The sequence below is a fragment of the Halichoeres trimaculatus genome, unplaced genomic scaffold, assembly GCF_033239565.1.
Source record: "Halichoeres trimaculatus isolate MK-OKI-2021-1 unplaced genomic scaffold, fHalTri1.1 fHalTri1_scaffold_9, whole genome shotgun sequence".
NCBI classification, from domain to species: Eukaryota; Metazoa; Chordata; class Actinopteri; order Labriformes; family Labridae; genus Halichoeres; species Halichoeres trimaculatus.
In genome coordinates this window covers 5,037,236-5,052,295 of record NW_027437188.1, presented here as the reverse complement: position 1 = coordinate 5,052,295, position 15,060 = coordinate 5,037,236, and the positions used below count along the sequence as shown (strand labels likewise).

Here is a 15,060-nt window from a genome sequence, read left to right as displayed (position 1 = left end):
CCTCATTGTAATTGTTTTGTGCATGCCAACATGAATGGCCTCATGTGCCAGCCATGGCACCTGTTCCCTAGGTAGTCTACCCCTGCTGTATCAAATATGGACGCAGCCTCAGCAACATCACACATCTGTTCCTGAAACAGTGACATGAAGCCCAACATTGGACACAGCCATATTGGGTATGGCACAGACTTTGAGCTTCCATTCTAACAGCTATGGTTACATGAGCTGAGCTCTCCCTCTGATTGGACAAACTATTGATCCTTGTAACTTCTAAACTGTCAAGTAAGAAAAAAAATCATCCCCGTACAGTGTGTGCCTCAAGCAAAATTAGTGTTTTAGACCTAAGCCATTTTTGAACAACACTGTAAATATAGTTTTTTAATGCTGTAAAAGTCTGTTTGTTTCAGCTTGGTGTGTACATGGTTTCTGGTCTTTCTGCAGCCAGCCTCAAGTGGATCCTCCATGAACAGCGACTTTTAGCACTTCTGCACAGGCTTAGTGTTTCTCAATGGGGTGTTGTCCTTTGGACATTACACACTGTACCTGCTCGGCTCCTCTCAGAGCTCACCACACATGATTTCCAGTCGCTAATATTAAACATGTTCAATATCTACGATCTCTCCTTCTGAAACCCTCTGCCTGGCTCACTATTAACACACGCTACACTCCTGGAAAATCTCACATGATGTTGTTTGCCAACATCAGACAACCAAGCATTTGCTGGCTTTGCTCATAAGGAAAGATCAAGACAAAAACCAGCCCCACTGTCTTGTAGTGTGTACCCACTTTAAAGCAGAAAACACCCAAGAATAGGTTTGAGTGTTTATTTGGCTGTTAAATGAAAAAAAAACATTCTCTGCATTAACTTTAAGACCATACAAAGCTAAAACGTGTGCTCTTGCTTGTTCTGAAAGTGGGAACAATATACAGTCTTGTAAGAAGCACAGTAACATCCATATAGTAGAAACTCAAGGCTGGGCTTTATTACGGTCATGCTGCTGGGCACTTTCAGTCAGAGGAGCATTAAAAAATATACTGCTACGCATCTGCATGAGCAGTATACCGTAAAGGCTCCATTTCATCAACAAGTCAAGTCTAACGAGTCGGAAAAAACAAAGGTGGTGGAGCCATCTGTTGTGCAACACTTTGCGGGGAAAGGGAAAAGAAGCAAGAAGGAAAAAGAAGCATTTTCCACACTTGCATTGGAAACAGCCTTTTGACCAACCCTCCAGTGACATTATCTCCTGTGGAAACAAACATTTCAACCTCTCTACCTGACAAAGGCCCTGCCTCTGTGTTATGAGATATACAGCAAACATCTGTAGAGCAATCAGGCTGTTACATTCTTAATTTGTGGACAAACTAGTGGTTGATCAATGGTATTCAGTTTGCAATAATTTTGCAGTGCCATGAAATACCAAATCACAGTGCATTGTGGGTAGGTAATTAAACCATTCATCAAACTCCATCCATTATGAAAGGGCAGGACCAGTAAGCCAAGACTGGACCTTAGTAAATGCATTTTACAGCTCCTAATGAATGACCATTACAAAAGGTAAGGTTTTGTTGAGCAAGGATTTCATCCCCGAAAAGAATTCATCTGCAGAAGCGCCGATGTCTCAGAGTTTTAAAGGTCATTCCCAGAGTTTTGTTGTAGTCAATAAAAAGATTAAGCCTGCTATTTAAAGTTTCTGCATAATCGACTTTTTTTTTACTCTCCAACAACACCAAAAGATCCTATTCTTTCTCACACTCAGCACAGATCTTAATTGGACAGATGGCTGAGTCCTGACTTCAGCTTTCATGCACTAAGAGTGAAGGGGATCCTCCAGATGGTGTTCAGGTCTTGTGCAGGTAACCGCTTTGTCTTCCGCTTCTCTAATCAATGGCCACCAAATAATCCCCTCCTTTCCAGGCCCCATCCATCTTTAGGTCTTTCCAGGGCTGCTCGGTGACGACCAAAAGCGGCTGAAGATAAATGTTTAAAGGGCAGAGGGGCCTCTGCTGATTAAAGCCACTAACGCTTTAGGGAAGGCTGGCAAGCAAAAGAGGAAATGGAGTGAGACAATGGAGCACGCGCTTTCAAAACACCTAATGGAGTGTCCTGCTTGCTGGGCTAATAAACTGCCTCAAACTGAAAGGAACAGCGGGCGTCTAAATAGAGCGACGTGCAACATTTCCTCCTGTTCATTCAGTCAGCCCTCAATTGGAAAAGCTCGAGAACAGAGAAAAAAAAAAAAAACAGGTCCGCCTTGCCTTTGTGTGATGCAGTGCAAGTCGCTTTTCTTCATCTGCAATCAATTCCAAGGATTGAATTACAGCTGAATGCCATGTAGAGTGAAAGGAAAGTCAATTTTTTGTGCAGTGGCACCACCCCGGGATGCAAGAAATAAATGTACATTTCAGAGTTCTCCTGTCTGCGTGAAAAATCTTTGGCTTTGAGATTAATGCGGAGAACACACAGTGGTCGGTGTCTGGCTGTGAGCTGTATTCTCCTGTGAGTTATCTTAGAAATGTGATGCAAATTGAACGTCCAGGTTGGTGTTAGGATGTGATAATCAATAGACGCAGCATGAAATGAGGAACCACACAGGTTGGGGTGTGACACATACAGACCATGAGCAATTAAACCCCCAAAAGACGGTACGTTAGAAAGCATCAGTTTTCAGCAGAGGGTGAACAGAGTATTTTGACAATGTCACCTAGAAAAATATCCACTTTGCAAAGTCCAGTGGTAAAAGTGGTCCTACATTTAGCATGAGCCGTGATGATAAGATCCAAGCGGCTAAATTGGCGTTGGAAATGTGTGACTGGAAAAACAAAACAAAACATAAAAACAGCAGTTCCTCAATTGTCCACTTGAGGCTTGTTTGAAATGCCAATGGCACCAGGCTAAGACTGAAACTAAAATTTCAAAAGCAGAATTCAACCTGTTTACAAACTGTTCTGATAACAGTTACAAAGCTTGAGATCTGCAATACACATGTAGATCATCATGCTAACTTTGCATGACCCCTGTCCTTCTCCACAGTAGGTAACTTGGAGCTTAAGAGGCCGTTTACACAACAACGGTTTTAGGGTGAAACGCATAACTTTTGTTGCGTTTCAGCCCCGCGTTTACACGGAAACAGCGTTTCAGCCAACCTAAAATGCAAACTTTAGAAAACAGCTTCCAGAGTGGGATTTTTCGGAAACGCTGCCAACACTGTTGCCGTGTAAACGGTAAGCCGGCGTTTTCAGTGGAAACGCTGACGTCACACTCCACCTCACACGCGTATTCAACAGGACAACAGTACCGTTGCTACGATCGTTGCGAACTACCGTGTTGCGCTTATGCTGCTCAATCTGCTGTATCTGCTTACTGCCTTTCAACAAAATGTGCATCTTTTGCTCCACTTTTTAACTTAGTATTCCCCAATACACCAGATGACCAGCTCAACTCCACTTCAGTGGAGATCTCCCAAAAGTACAAGGTAGGACAAGATAGTTACAGCACCACTAACAGGCCTGGCATGCTTACCACAGCGTTTTCAGTCAATCAGTGTTTCCGTGTAAACGCAGATTTTTTCACTGTGTTTTAGCATTTTCAGATGAAACGTTGTGTGTCATTTGAACAGGGATGTTTCAATCCGCACAACAAGTATTGGATTGAGGCAGGTCAAGGCCTAACCCTAACCAATCAGTGGTCAGTATTTTGGCTGATCTTCTCAAGCAATCATTGACCTTAACAGTCACTGAGCAAAATTTTCTGGCAAAAACCTATGGGTCAGGATGACCAAGCGCTCTAAATCCACCCAACCTCGTAAAGTTGCTGGGAAATAATGACATAAGGTACATTGATGTGGAACAGCAGCCACACTTAGCTTCATGCACAACCAGACTCATTACAGCAAAAGCATCTGCTGTACAGCACCCTACGGCAACTCTAAAGGGACATACGATTTAAAAAGCAACAACAAACATTAGCATGAGCAACTCCATAAGACAATTTAGAATGTGAAAACAGTCCAACAGCCCCATGTGAACACATTTATGCACTACAATCTTTTTACAAGGCATTCAATACAACCAAAACTTTACTAACAACATGCATCGTAGTTCACTAACAAAAGATAGGCTGCTTCGCTGTTTCTGTCAAGTCAGGTCAAACTTTGTTTATGTAGCACATTTTAAAAGAACCGCAGTTAGCCAAAGAACTGTACAGGCTTAGAATTAAGATCAATAAAAACACAATGAATGAACACATTCAATTAAATCAAATGTTATTAAAATAATTTAAAACACCAGGTAGGTAAAAGACACAAAAAAACAGTGGAATAATAGTAATAATACAAAAATATAATAATAATAATAATAATAATTATAATAATAATAAAAGTTTCTGGGCTTGAAAGAACAGATAAATATCCACAGAGAAAGTGTCATGTTTCATAAAGTTAGTAAAGTTTATCTCTGCAAACCTGGGTATCAGATCAGGACTCAGTATCAGCAGATTTTAAATACTAAAAATCAGCTCAGTATCACGGGCAAAAAAAGCTGATAGGGACATTTGTGGTTATGAATTTTATTCATTATGATTTCACAACATCGTCCAACCATGGAGACTTAAGGGTCCCCAAACTGGCTGTTTTAGTGGTTCAATAACTTTCTCTATTTAACTATATCTTCATAAACATTTTTTAATCAGTTTTCCACTGCATCATTTGTCACCTTAAGGGTTGCAGCTAAACTATTGAGTCTGAGGGTATCATACATCCCAGAAGAAAACACCTGTTTAACAGATTAATCGAAGAGAATAACATGGAGTTATTATTCAGGGTTATTGTGAAGATGAAATACTGTAATGTAAACCATATCAGAAGCCTAAATTCATCCACTCTCAATGCTTTTCCGTTTTCATCCACTTCACACCACCACTGTGCTCCCCATTGGCATATTTAACTATCACCGTAGTTTGGTCTAAGCCTATTAAATATGATTATCCACTAAAAGCTTACTTATTCATTTCAATGCAGTCGGGCATGTGCTGCCATTTCCCTTCCATATAAGTTAATTCTTAACACTGGGTTATTTACCAGAAGGACAGCCAGCTCACTGAGACTGTTTAACCCAGTCTCTTCCAGGAAGGTAAGTAAAGCAAGAAAATTGAAGGATAGCCTGAGTGTGCTTTGCTAATTGGACTGCAACGACACATTTTGGCCCGGAGTCTCTTGTACACTTCCATATACACGTCACTTTTAACAAGGTGTGCATTTGTTTTGGAAATGAACAAAGATCAGATCATATTTTAAAAAATGAATTTTCTTTGTGCAAGACAACTAATTATCAGATATGACGCAATGAGATTTATTGACACTTACATAGAGCTGCATGTGGGTTGGAATGAACATTAGCACAAACTGTTTGCCCCGTGTTTTAGCCTTTAGCTTGTGTTTTAGCCTTTAGCTTGTGCTCTATCTCTCTCCTGTTTATCTTCTGCTTTTCTGTCCTTTTTCTGTCTGACAGTTAGGCTCCAGTGTCCACCATCACTACAAAATTAATCACAGAAAGAGTTTTCAGCAGAGAAAAACACAGATCTCTCTTCTCACTACAAAACTTAGTTAGATGGCGTGGTGTTGTCATAGAGACTTTGACATGCTGTCAATCAAACCAGTCCTGCTCTACCTGATTGGGAAGCCAAGAAGTAGCATTTAGGACTAACCTCCAATGGCGCTGATAATTTTATTTTAAAGTGTGGATTACGATCAGGCATATATCTAGAAGGGAGACATATAAAGGGTGTGGCTGATCTGATCAAATGCTTGTAGCTGTTTCCCAGGAGGCTAAAAGCTTACCAGCTCAACTCCAACACATTTCATGTTTCTAGATCAGCTGGAAATGAGTTGGAGTCAGTATTTTGAATACAGAAACCCATTGTCATGCTAATAATGCTTCATCAAAATAATATTTTAGTGGTGGATGACTTCAGGAAAGACTCATCCATTATTTTCTACAGTGTACGCATGTAACACAAAGAGTCTGGGATGGATTCATTGCAACATGAAGGGAAATTAAAATGGCTTACTTTAGTCATGTGTCCATGGCAGGCACACAGGAAAATGTCCAAAAGCACAGAAAAATGATGAAAACCACGGATCAGACAGAAGGAACTGGGTTAAAAAAAAACTGGCAAAGAAACAGAGGAAGATGTTGGAGTAATCAGGACCAGGTGAGACTAATCAGACACAGGTGGATACTAATGAGGGCGGGGCAAACATTTACAAGGCAGGAAGCAAAGAATCACAGAATATGGAAGAAGAAAGTGGGAACAAAGAAAAACAGGAAATGAAAACTGAAAGTCTAAAACATTGGAATATAAAACAGGAACAGCACGTGACAAAAGCAGGATTTGCTAACCACTGGACATTTTTAACAAGCTCCCAAGTGACGGAGGAAATCCCTAAAGACACCAAACAGCCTTGACCGCTAAATAACACAACCAATGTCACCCCTGTGCAGCTCAATGGGCATAACTGTTTTATCAATAGTTTCCTTTTTCCTCCTTTGTGTCACTGATGTAAGTACTATGCTAAGCTGCTTGCAAGTGAAAGACACCCCAGCAACAGGGATTTTGGTTTTTGAGCTGTTTATTTTCCTTCACTGTTGGAACGCACAGCTGCGTAGGAAACACAGATATACCTGGTTTCAGGGACAAGAAACACAGATCAAAAGCATGTTCTGCTCAGAGACGACAAGCCTGCCAGTTTTATTTTGCACAGCCAGTTTTCAATATGGCAGAAAGCACTTGAAAGCATCACCACAGGGCTGGGAGCGCTGAGATAGCATCTTAGCCCCACCATGATAAACAAATCATTCTTAGCGGTATTTTTTGTGAGATGCATGAATTTTGATCATCTCTGTTCTTGTAGATGTAGCGCACTGGGGTGGTGATAGATGGAATCCCATTTTCAGCAATGTCAATATCTGCATAGATTTAATATCAGAACAGACCTTTCCTGGTGGGAATCAATGGGAGACAATTCCATGCTCCACCTCGCAGACAACATCAGTGTTTATCTTACCGCTTTGTTCATTCTTTGATCTATCTGCTGCTACCATAAAACAATTGCAGACCTTGATTTAAATATTTATACACACAAGCAACAAATCGCGTCACATTTTCTGAGAAAATGGAAAGCCTAATTGCACTTGCTCCATTGACTTTCATGGTTATTCCCTACTGCAAACGAGGCAGAAATCCTCCCTTTGGAAGAAACTGTTATGGCTGTAGAGATAACCGTTAGCTTGAGGGCAGTGCAACATGTCAGTGTTATAGCTAACCAAGGTTTTAAAGGGCAATTCGTTGCTTTTTTTAATGCCAATGTTTTTGAATTACCTCCTCATCAATGGGTTTTTATTTCAAACGGAGTGCCACTCATTGCTTAGGAATCCATGACCACACATAATGCTCATTCTTGATGTCATAATGCGATGTTGAAAGCATTCAGTCAGTTTAATTCAGTTAACCATTTTATTGAGATGGTTAATCAATATCTGCTGAGGTCAACTGGATGGAGATCCAGAGGCAGTCAGGTAGTGAAAAAACATGTAGGGCCATTTTTGTAAGACCATTTCCATTATCATTGCTTCTTTTTAGTCACTGTTAGACACACGTAATGAAATTAAACACATTCCTTTTCTGTGTGGGTGAGATGCTAATCATCATGAGATGCTGATAATCAAGATGCTGATAAATGATTTTAAAAAAGCCTATTTAAAAAAATATGAGGGGAAATTGACATTGATTCGTACAGCTGATGACCTTGTAGCTTTTATTTTTCTGTACTTCTTCGGTGTCCTATTTAGGAGCAGTTTCTAAAACTGGTGAAAATTATAAATAATGAAACCTGAGTTTGTTTCAGGCATGGATTATCCACCGGATCGACTGGCCTCCAACCACTAGGGGCCTCCACAACTTTACCAAACTGTACAAACCAACTATAGCCTCATCTTGCTTTTTATTTTCCACAGTTTATTTTTTTTTAATGTAAAAAATTATATTTGTTTCTAAATGTGCACCGATGGATACATAGTGTCTTTTTGTGATAATAAAAGAACAGTTATGATTGGTTTGCTGGCTGTGCCTATGTCATGATGGTGAAACCGAGGATGGTGACCACACACAGTTTATGATGGTGACCCATCATCAGTTTGGGGAACAAGAAAGGAAATGACTGGTATTAGTTTACATTGCGTAACTAAGTAAATATTAGCAGCTAAAAACAAATAACAAACATGTATAAAAAACAGTGGCTCAGTAGGTCATCGGAAAAAAAAAGGCCAAGAATGAAAGGCGAGTAAGAAGTTGAAATTGGAACCAAGTTAGAGATGTGGAACATCCCAACTTTTTCCAGTGTTCGACATTTCAACAAATGAGGCAATAAAAGAAAAGAGAGAAGGGATACATAAAAATCCTAGCTTTGATTCTCTCTGGTGGAATGTCTTGGTTTTATCTGCTGAATCAGTGGTTCCCAGGGTGGGGGTCAGGGTCCCTTGGAGTGTCTACGGTGGGTACCTTACACAGTTTAACAATCCAGTACTGATGGCGGGTACCTGGCAAAATCTTTTCAATTTAACATATTTATTTCTCAATATACAAACTTGTAATGCTGTGTTCATGTCCAGCATGGAAATTGGTCTACTCTTTCTCTCCTTACAGTCTAAAGGATGCGTTAAAGTACCTAAACATGGTATCGTTTGATTTTATGTGAATTGGTAATCGGTACTAGATCCCGACCGATTAATTAATTATTTATTAAAGGTGTTTACAGTTTGATTTCTTTTTTTATTATTGTGTTTACAGCTTGTTTTTATCTATCATTAATTTACACTTTAGTTCTTATGTTGACAGTTTTATAATTGAAGTTCCTTGTTTTAATTTAATAGTGTTCTATCTCTGTCTTGAATCATATGGGTATTATAATAATTTGTGATTATATACAATATATATCCCGTGTATATCAATGAATTTATTATATATATCAGCCGATATATCGAGTATCAGTTGATATATCTGATATCCGCCAATATACTGGATATTGGCTTTTTTTTTGCCCCCAGTATCGGCATCGGCATCGGCCCTGAAAATCCCATATCAGTCGGGCTCTAATCGGTAACAGACAGAATTTGAAAAATTTGTATCTGTTTAAGTAACTAATTCAGTACCCACCCTAGGAGTGTCAGTTAACTGTAAAAAATGTTAACAGTTCAAACAGCATATTTTATCTATTATTGTGAAAAATAAGTGATTTGGTAGTTGTTGTTTTTTTTTCAAATACACACTTATAGAAATACATTATATTGAGGTGACTAAGACTGACCAAGAGCATTAGTTTCATCTTCTCAGTTTTATTCTGCCTCCTGCTTTTTTAAAATTTATACAATGGGTAATGGAAGAGTCCGTCAAAACTTCGCCACCTCAGAGGAGGGAAGTCGCTGTCGTTGTTTTGGGGGGGGATTACAGGCCGAAACATTTAGGAACCTTGTGTGCCAGTTTAGCAAAAGCATCTTTGTAGCCTGAAATGTTTTTTGTGTTAGTGACACCGGCCAAAAAAGGCAAACTAGTGCGTAATCTTGCATAACATTTGCAACCATTCAGAACTATCAGTCTTCCAATCCGTTTGGGAAAAAATGTACTAAATAAGCATCTTCCCCGAACTGATAAGTTTTAACCACTCGCAGATTTGATGAATAGTATTCTACAGGAGGTAATTTTTATGTGTATGTGATTACACCCACACAGAATGTCTAAATTGTACGGTGCAGGGCTTCAGTATAGTGTAAGGCTGTGTGTAGGTTATGCATGTGGCTCCAGTCAATGTGAATGTGAGCCTCTCCAGAACATCTGTCAAAGATTAGCAGTAAAGTGAAATAGGCAGTTCCTGTTCATACGTTCCAAAATAATCTGGCACTCATTATTCTCAGTGACGGATGAAAAGGGGGAGGGTTTATAAGGTCAGAAATGCTGCACAAACCCAGCTCTGTCAATAGGCATGTGCTCAGTATTTACAAGAAGCAAGTGAGAAAAGGCCCATACAGGGAAAATGCTTGAATTGCAGGCAAATTACAGAGGAAGACGAGAAAGAGGACACAGATGTTTGACAAAGAACAAACAGCAAATGAATTCAGGGCAGACGACGCTGCTCATTCCACCAGTGCGACCTTCAGTTTTACCTCAGATGTCTCGGTTGCTATAAAAATAAAACCTGCCTCGACCTTCTTCTAGGAGGAATAAAAGCACTGATAGTACAAAGCAGCTAGACTTTCACTTACAAAGTCTCACATTCGAACATGGCATTCAACCTGCTGCGACAGACCTTCTGACTAAAAGCAACACGATCAATGAAACATGAAGAATCCCTCAGGTACAGGAAAAGGACGGCTGGTTATTCAGGGCTGCACGGTGTCATTCAAAGGCCGATCACATCAGGAGGGAAAGTGCTTGGGAGGCAAATCAGTGTCTGTTAATGATATGGGTCAATTGTTTTGAGGACACCTGGACCTCTGTTCTCATCTGTAGGCATCTTTAGTCACCCTTCATCGAGGTTTTGTATTCCAGTCTGTTTTGCCCTTGCTGAGGAATTCAGATTTGCCATTTCTGCTTTGAGTAATACAATCCTCTGTTGATGGAAGTCTGTTTACACTTTGTTCTGCGTGTCAAATCGCTGACATTGTAGGTGGGGAGGAAGTCATTCAGTTACCTGGAGCAATGTGCTGCTAGCTATTTGGTGTTTTTCAGCTGCATTGTTATTCTACTGTATGTCCTACAGCTTAGAGTTATACCTACAGCATGATGCATTATGTATTGTGGAGCTTTGCATTATCTGTTTGCTCGGTTTGTGTGTCAAAATATCTGAAAAGGGTGTGTGCAACATGCTGATCAAATTCACTCATGTGAGTTAAATGTACCAGCCACTGGAGGTCCAGTCACTTTGGAGGTATCCACACCAAACTGACACATTCTTTTTAAACAGCAGGCGAGTTGGAGCCCAGTTTCAATATTCAACCCATTACTGTGAAAAACAAATATTTTCAGAGCTGTGTGTGTACACAAGGGACGCCTTATGGTCAGGCTGAAGAATAACGCAAGCCAAGAGGAGATCAAAATGCACCCTTAATGTATGGTAACCAGACGTCAAATATCCAAATGTCTCTGGGTTTGTAGGAATGTCAGAAGCCTGACTGGGTGTGTGTGGGAGTGTGATTCAGGCGCAAACACATCAAGATGTCACTTCATAACCTCTGGCTCAGGAGGCTCCTGTCATCTTCACATTTCAGAGATCCTCTGCCTACCCCGGCAGACATGCTAAATATAGAATGGGGACAGAATTTCTGTTTGGAGCCACTGCTCTCTTTATCTACATCTCGTACTGGCGTGCGTGCATAGGCACAATCTCCACACTGCTGTACACACGTATGCATGCCTGTAGGAACACGGGATTGAACATATACACTGATGGGAAGTGATAACTCCTACGATCACTCATGTTGCATTGTCTCATGGCTTTGCGCTCCAACACACAAAACTCGTGTGAAATATGCCGCAGAGGTTTGAATCTCAAACAAAAGCTGCTCATTCTTTTCAATTACTTTCCTGTCGAGTGACTTACACTCTGTTATTACTACTTGGACAGTCATTTTCAGATTCTCTCATTCAGAGTCGTTTAATCCTGGAACAAAGACAGATAGGCAATCCATCACTAAGTCTCCTTTACCTAGCTGGATCCGCCACACTGTTCCTGAGTTAAATTTGACCTTGTTCTGTACCTTACTGTGTATCGACTGAGGTATACAGAGGGGAGCTTGGGAACTCTCTGTGGCAATTAATTGCGCTACTTATCTGTAATGTGAACAGTGGATATTACATCTCACACTGATATTAAATTAAGGATGTCTCAGGACTTGTGAGACCAAAGCCAAATAAAAAGGAAATGAGCCCCTATTAATGACTATTGATTCCTTTATAATAAAACAGCCACTTCCTCTCTTCCCTTGGCCACGGTGTTGATCCTGAATTGAAACTGGCAATAACTTTTGGAAAGAAAAAAAAAAAAAGTCCTTCAGTCTGCCACAGTCTGCCACAGTCGAGCAGCCTAGCCTGAAAAGCTGCATATCTTCCTGGTCAGGGGATATGCTTATTTTGGCTGACAGGCAGAAATTTTGTTCTTGCATGAGACAAGTGATCCAGGTTGCAGGCGTAGCAGACATCCATCCTTTATGATATCCTATTCAGTCGCACAAATTGTTTTTACAGTCATATTTTGTGACATGACAGGGGAAGGGGAAATGTCTCACCATGGCAACAACAAGTCATTTCATACTCAAGGCACAGGCTGATGGTTATTTTAAGAATAGAGTGCCATTACTGTTTGTATAAAGGGAAAAAAGAGTGTTGTTGATTTAGCATGTAATGCCTGCACCTTCATTGATGAGGCTGAGGAATGCTTTGAGTTTCTTCTGAGCACAATCATTATCAGAACCATCAAATGGGACTTGTATTTCAGTAACATATATGTTCAGCTTGAACCACATCATTATTGGATTCAAAGTTCATAACAGAAACCATAAAAAGAGTTGATACACAGCAATCCCCGAGGAGTCAACTCCTTTAGTCCAAGCACAGGATCAGTGATCACATACTGTGAGTTCACCAGCTGACTGGAGTGAGCTTTAACAAGCCAGCATGTATGCAGGCCCACATCTCCGTCTTCAATTTTCTATACTGCTTATCCTCTTCAGGGTCACAGGAGACTGAACCCTCTCCCAGAGTGCACTGGGCAAGGGGCAGGGTCCTCTCCTGAGAGGTCGGCAAGATATGAGAGAAACTGAATAATGGGAGGAGAAGGAGAGGAGAAACTCACAGGACACATGCAGGCCCACAGCTGAACACGAGCAAATGAAACCAGCTGTGTTTTAACCAAGGGGATGAAAAATTCAACATAAATGATCGAGGCTTTTGATTTTTTTTTCTCCTGACTGCACTCCAAAAAAACAGCCAGCCTCATATAGACCAGAGCACGACTTCTGGACGCCAACCAAAGCAGGCGAGCCGCCAGCTCCCTGGTGCATTATTCCTCATATGGCTGCTCGCAAACACTCTTACTTCTGACTCAGGGGCTTCCAAACTTTCTCAAACCTAGAATTACTTTTCTGACTCAGTTCAGACTATCACTTCCCAGTTACACTCAAGGAGGGAAATTCCACTGCAGGTGATGAGACAGCAGTAGGGGGATGTGAAACCTGTAACTAGAAGACAGTGATACACACTGTCTCACAGTGGTGTGGAAACTCCATGGAAGTGAAGTCGCCATGGATTTAACAACTCATCATAGGCTTCCAACCTCCAGGAACTAAGTACATTTCCAGGAAGAAGGACTTTTAAAACCATTTTATAATAATAATAATTATCATTACTATAATAATAATAACTTCCTTCTACTGTAGCCCCTAGCAACATTTTATAAGCTCTTTCTGACACAAAGTTGATGCCCAGAAAATTTAAAAAACATGCTACTTGTCAAATAAAATGGGTTCAAATGACAAGACAAAAGTGTACAAAGCAAATCAGAGGGGCTTACTTTCATGTTTTTATCTGTAAAAATGCTCATAAATCTTTTGTTTCTTCACAGTGGGTCTTTCTTTAAAGGACAGGTGTCAATAAATGCACAAACAGGATAGACATCTGTACAGCAGATTGAAAGGGAGGGGTCAGGTGAACTTTTATCCCCTTCTATCCCCTCCCCTGATAAAAAAAAGAAAGCCTCTCCCCAAAAAGAGCAGCCTTTTGTTTACAGATCAAATCCAGGCGTAAATATAAATAGCAATTCAATGCGCAAATTCCAGCGTAGGGCTGTGTGTAATTGGAATAAAATAAATAAAAAAATCATGATGATAACATTCTGACATCATTGTTGGCTGACAACATTTGCCAGATGTGTTGGTGATGGGTGAAACAATAAGGTTACACGAAGAAGAAAAAAAAACTGCACATCGCTCAAAAAGCAAAAGGCATCAAAGTGCATATCGCCGAACGAACACACCCAGCTGCTTTTTTAAATGAGTAAATTTTCCCATAGACGAAAGGGAAGTGACTTACCCAGAAACAAAGAGCGAAATATTGCAGACATCACGGCTGGAAATCCCATATGCAACGGTGCTGGAAACAATGCGCTCAGACTGCCTTCAGATTCACTCGGCTGACCAAAGTGCAGGCACAATGAAGCGGCACCATCAGCGAATTAAGGAGCGAAATCACCAATGAACAAATCTTGATTGAACACATGAGTCCAAGGACATCATATGTTTCAGGCGCCCGTCATATCTAAGCCTCCCAGGAAGAAGAAACGCGGCTCGTTCTCTTCATCGTCACGTTCATCGCAGGCTACTTGGCGTCAAATCAAAGTTCCCTGGCTGTCTGGCTCTGGCGTGGGACGTGTTGTCTCAGGGTCCCCTCTGTCTCCTCCTCAGCAGTCTCTCCTCCTTTCCTCCTCCGCTGCACAAAATGCTAGAGAGGAGGAGGAGAAGGAGGAGGAGGAGGAGGAGGAGGGCGAATAGGTGGATGATGAAGGGATGCTGAAGGATGGAGACCTCTAGAGTCTGAAGTTCTATTACACAGCCGATCTGCAACCAGCACCGAAGGGCTCGATGAGCGGATGGGAGCCCTCTTGTTAGGTGTCACGGTTCTTTTGAATGGAAATCAAGTGACCTCCAAACTATAGCCTTGTTAACGGTAAATGTAAACCTCCAGCAGCGATAAGGTGTTTTTAATTATTTATTTATTTATTTATTTATTTATTTATTTATTTATTTATTTATTTATTTATTCATTGGTTTATTTATTTGTTCATTTTCTTTTTGTTTTATTTTAAAATATATCTAATTTGTTTATTTATTTATTCATTGGTTTATTTATTCGTTTATTTATTTTTTTGTTTTATTTTTAAATATATCTATTTTATTTATTTATTTGTATTTATTCATCTTAATTATTTGGAAAATTTAACTTGGCTATGATAATAAAAT

General features: G+C 40.3%; 1 protein-coding gene across 2 annotated transcripts in view; it reads right to left on the bottom strand.

The window, feature by feature from the left end:
* The window catches only part of clmpb (CXADR like membrane protein b), a 109,885-nt gene extending 95,336 nt beyond the window's left edge, over positions 1-14,549 (bottom strand). Inside the window, exon 1 of one of the 2 annotated variants that reach the window (XM_074679740.1) lies at positions 14,135-14,549. In XM_074679740.1, the coding sequence (XP_074535841.1) occupies positions 14,135-14,183 (49 nt within the window). In that variant the 5' untranslated portion in view covers positions 14,184-14,549. Of the gene's footprint in view, positions 1-6,064; positions 6,190-14,134 lie in introns of those variants that run through there. The other variant, XM_074679741.1, reaches the window with a different exon arrangement.
* Positions 14,550-15,060: the final 511 nt, after the last annotated feature.